Source organism: Mandrillus leucophaeus, unplaced genomic scaffold, assembly GCF_000951045.1.
Source record: "Mandrillus leucophaeus isolate KB7577 unplaced genomic scaffold, Mleu.le_1.0 Scaffold1540, whole genome shotgun sequence".
Lineage (NCBI taxonomy): Eukaryota > Metazoa > Chordata > Mammalia > Primates > Cercopithecidae > Mandrillus > Mandrillus leucophaeus.
In genome coordinates this window covers 319288-322877 of record NW_012101522.1, presented here as the reverse complement: position 1 = coordinate 322877, position 3590 = coordinate 319288, and the positions used below count along the sequence as shown (strand labels likewise).

The window sequence follows — 3590 nt, the reverse complement described above, 5'->3', positions numbered from 1 at the left end:
GTTGGCTACAGAGATGTTCAGACATTATTAGCATTTCAGTATCTTATCTGTACATTTATATATATTTAAATGTTATATTGTAAATAAAATCATTATTTTTAAAGATGTGTCTACAAGGGCAGCTTTTTAAATAAATTTAGACTGAAATATTAGAGACCTGCATGTTGATCACTAGACCATTATTCAGATGTCATCCTTTTTCTGTTTTTTATCTACCTCCAAGTCTACTTTTATTCTATCTCACTGAACAGAGGGAGACATGTATGATATTATACAAGATATAATTTGTTTAGGTGAAATGTTACAATGGGATCAATCATTAAATTGACCCCCCAAAGACAGCCAATTATTTTTAACTGAAGTCTAGCAGGTTTCAGAGGTATAGAAGAGAGGAGTCAAAGAAAACAAACAAAAATTTGTTACAACTTCTTGGTAATTGGGATGGGGAACATAGTTTAGAAATGAATTTGTCTGAGGTTAGGAAACTGCGGACATATCAATATTCTTGCACATCTGATCTATTGGTGAATGGATAATGTGGATTCTACTTGATCAGGGAAGAGGGACCCATATGGTAAACCATAGTCTCTTTCTTTTTTTCTTTTTTCTTTTTCTTTTTTGAGATGGCGTCTCGCTCTGTCGTCCAGGCTGGAGTGCAGTGGCCGGATCTCAGCTCACTGCAAGCTCGGCCTCCCGGGTTTACGCCATTCTCCTGCCTCAGCCTCCCGAGTAGCTGGGACTACAGGCGCTGCCACCTCGCCCGGCTATTTTTTGTATTTTTTAGTAGAGACGGGGTTTCACTGTGTTAGCCAAGATGGTCTCGATCTCCTGACCTCGTGATCCGCCCATCTCGGCCTCCCAAAGTGCTGGGATTACAGGCTTGAGCCACCGCGCCCAGCCCATAGTCTCTTTCTTACACCTCTGCTCATCAGTGCCACAGCAGGGCTGCAGTTAGTTTCAAAGTGTTCTTTATAATCTCCTCTGAGCAACAGCAGCTTTCAGAGGAGAACATAGTTAGCTAGCTCTGGCATATTCCTGTCTGTCAACTCTAGCTTACTGATCATGGAGACCCTTCTACTCACTTCTCATGCAACCATCACCCTTTCTACTCCAGTGGTTTGTGAACTACAGACTGTCTCCATCCCAGTGACAATAGGATGCAGGTTTGGTTATTAACGCTGGGTAGGAGCTGGGGGGTTATTGGGAAAGTGGAGGAATGTTATATGTAAGAACCTGTCATTGCTCTGCCTGCTCCACATTTTTGGATGATGACAGAAACATATGGGATACACTCATTACCTGCACCTATCACTTAACTTTGCTTGTCTGTTACGAGATATCACAACATTTCTACAAAACTAACAGCAAAAGCAACAACAATAATCTTGTCATTAGATGTGGGTTATCTGGTCGAACTAATTACAGGAACTATCACCTTGAACTCTGAGGACATCAATTTCCTAGTCTGTAAAAGAGAAGTAGCAAAAATCACCATAAATAAATAACACATAGGTTTTCATGAAATTAACATGATTTAATTTAAATGAAAGTGTACTACAGCCTCTGTACAGTGCCATACAAATGTATGAGATATTACCGTGATCATTTTGTTGGTTTTCACTAAATTGGATATTTTCTAGTAGATTGTTTATATCTTTGTTTTTAATCACTGAAAAAAGACCATCAGTTTGACTATTAATATAGTAAGATAACGTTAACCCTTCTCTTCCGTTTTCTTCTTTCAAACCAGGGATTTCCAGCTCTGAATGATGACCCCTAAGAACTGCACTGTGTTTACTGACTTTGTATTCTTAGGACTTTCAGGTACACAGGGTATGCAGCAGGGGCTCTTCGTGCTTTTCTTCCTAATTTATGGCATAACTGTGATTGCCAATCTAGGGATGATCTTTTTGATCAAGATGGATCTCAGACTTCACACACCCATGTACTATTTCCTGAGCAATTTGTCATTCTGTGATGTCTGCTACTCTTCCACTGTCTCTCCCAAGATGTTGGCTGATTTCTTATCGGACCAAAAGTGGATTCCATATAATTTGTGTGCCGTTCAAATGTATTTATTTGGAGTCTTTGCAGATGTGGAATGTCTCATGTTGGCTGTCATGGCCTATGATCGTTATGTTGCCATCTGCAATCCGCTTCTTTATACGATCACTATGTCCAGGAGTATCTGCACCCAGCTAGTGGCTCTTGCCTATGTTGTAGGTTTGGTGGATTCTGCAATCCACACCTGCTGTACATTCGGATTGTCATTCTGCAATTCTAATGTTATCAATCACTTTTTCTGTGACATCCCACCCTTGCTAGCCCTCTCCTACTCGGACACATTCATTAATGAGATAGTGATGTTCACATTCATCGGCTGTATTGTGGGGTGCAGCATTGTCACTGTCTTCCTCTCCTACAGCTACATCATAATTACCATCCTTAAAATGAGCTCACCTGAGGGCAGACAGAAAGCCTTTTCTACCTGCACCTCCCACTTGATGGCTGTGGCTGTATTTCATGGCACACTCCTGTTCATGTATTTCCGACCCAGTTCAAGTTACTCAATGGAAACAGACAAAATGGCCTCTGTTTTCTACACAGTTGTCATACCTATGTTAAATCCTCTGATCTACAGCTTAAGGAATAGGGATGTGAAAGGTGCTCTGAAAAAAGCAATGAACACTAAATTATGTTCTGTATGAAACTGTAATTTCCATTCAAAAATAATAAGTTCATGTATTTTGGCATAGGTTTCTGTAGTCTCACCCAAGCAGCCTTCAAGGTATTTTTAATTTCCTACCTTTGTGCTTAAATTGTGTGTAGAGGGGGCGGGAATTATTGGTCTTAGTCTTCCTTCTAAACCAATGAGGAGTAGAAATAGACTCCTTTTGTTGTTTTGCGGAGAAGGTCCTTTCGTATTTCCCCACTCTGTTCGTGACTATGCCCCAGTGAACTGTTGTGGGTTGTAGTGAACCCTCTTCCCGCACCAATTCAACAGACCCTCCCTAAATTTCCAATTCCATAAAAAATGTGCTGAATAAATACAGTGGCTCATTCAAAGGGACTTTTAGAGAATCAAACTTAGTCTGGTTTGTGTCCTTCCTAGGTACAAGTATCACCCTGTAAATGTCTAGCATATACTTATAAGTAAATAAGTAGTAAACAAACAAATAAAAATAAATAAGAAATCTCTCACCCTAGACATGAAATTCCATGAAGGTAATGTCCTTTCCTATCTTGTTCACCATGATTTCTACTTTGTTATTTTTAATGTTTGACTGCAGGATCCCATTTATAAACAGCTATTCAATAAACAATGTTCCTCACAAAATTTATGGAAAAAGGAGACTTTGTAAATTTACCAGAAAAAGAAGTCACTTTCATTTCATTCTAGTATATTCACCTTGGATGAAATCCATCTGTACCTCTTGTCTTTTGGCCTAGGTTTGAAATAAGTTGTCAGAAACAGAGATCATCTGATGTACTGCACAGTTTTTCTCAGATACTGTGTTCCCCATTATACCAGCAGACATCCCCAGGATCATCAAGCCCAGATTTTTATTACACCTCACAGTCTCAGCACC

The 3590-nt window shown here is 39.6% G+C and overlaps 1 protein-coding gene across 1 annotated transcript; it reads left to right on the top strand.

The window, feature by feature from the left end:
* The first annotated feature begins 1769 nt into the window (after nucleotides 1-1769).
* On the top strand, nucleotides 1770-2708 carry LOC105536122 (olfactory receptor 5W2). Its single transcript, XM_011975393.1, has one exon. It carries the CDS (start codon nucleotides 1770-1772, stop codon nucleotides 2706-2708), a length of 939 nt encoding a protein of 312 aa, XP_011830783.1.
* The last annotated feature ends 882 nt before the right edge of the window (nucleotides 2709-3590 follow it).

What these genes read in the sequence shown, in the direction of transcription:
- LOC105536122 (XM_011975393.1), top strand. Translation starts at nt 1,770, where the DNA reads ATGACCCCTAAGAACTGCACTGTGTTTACTGACTTTGTATTCTTAGGA.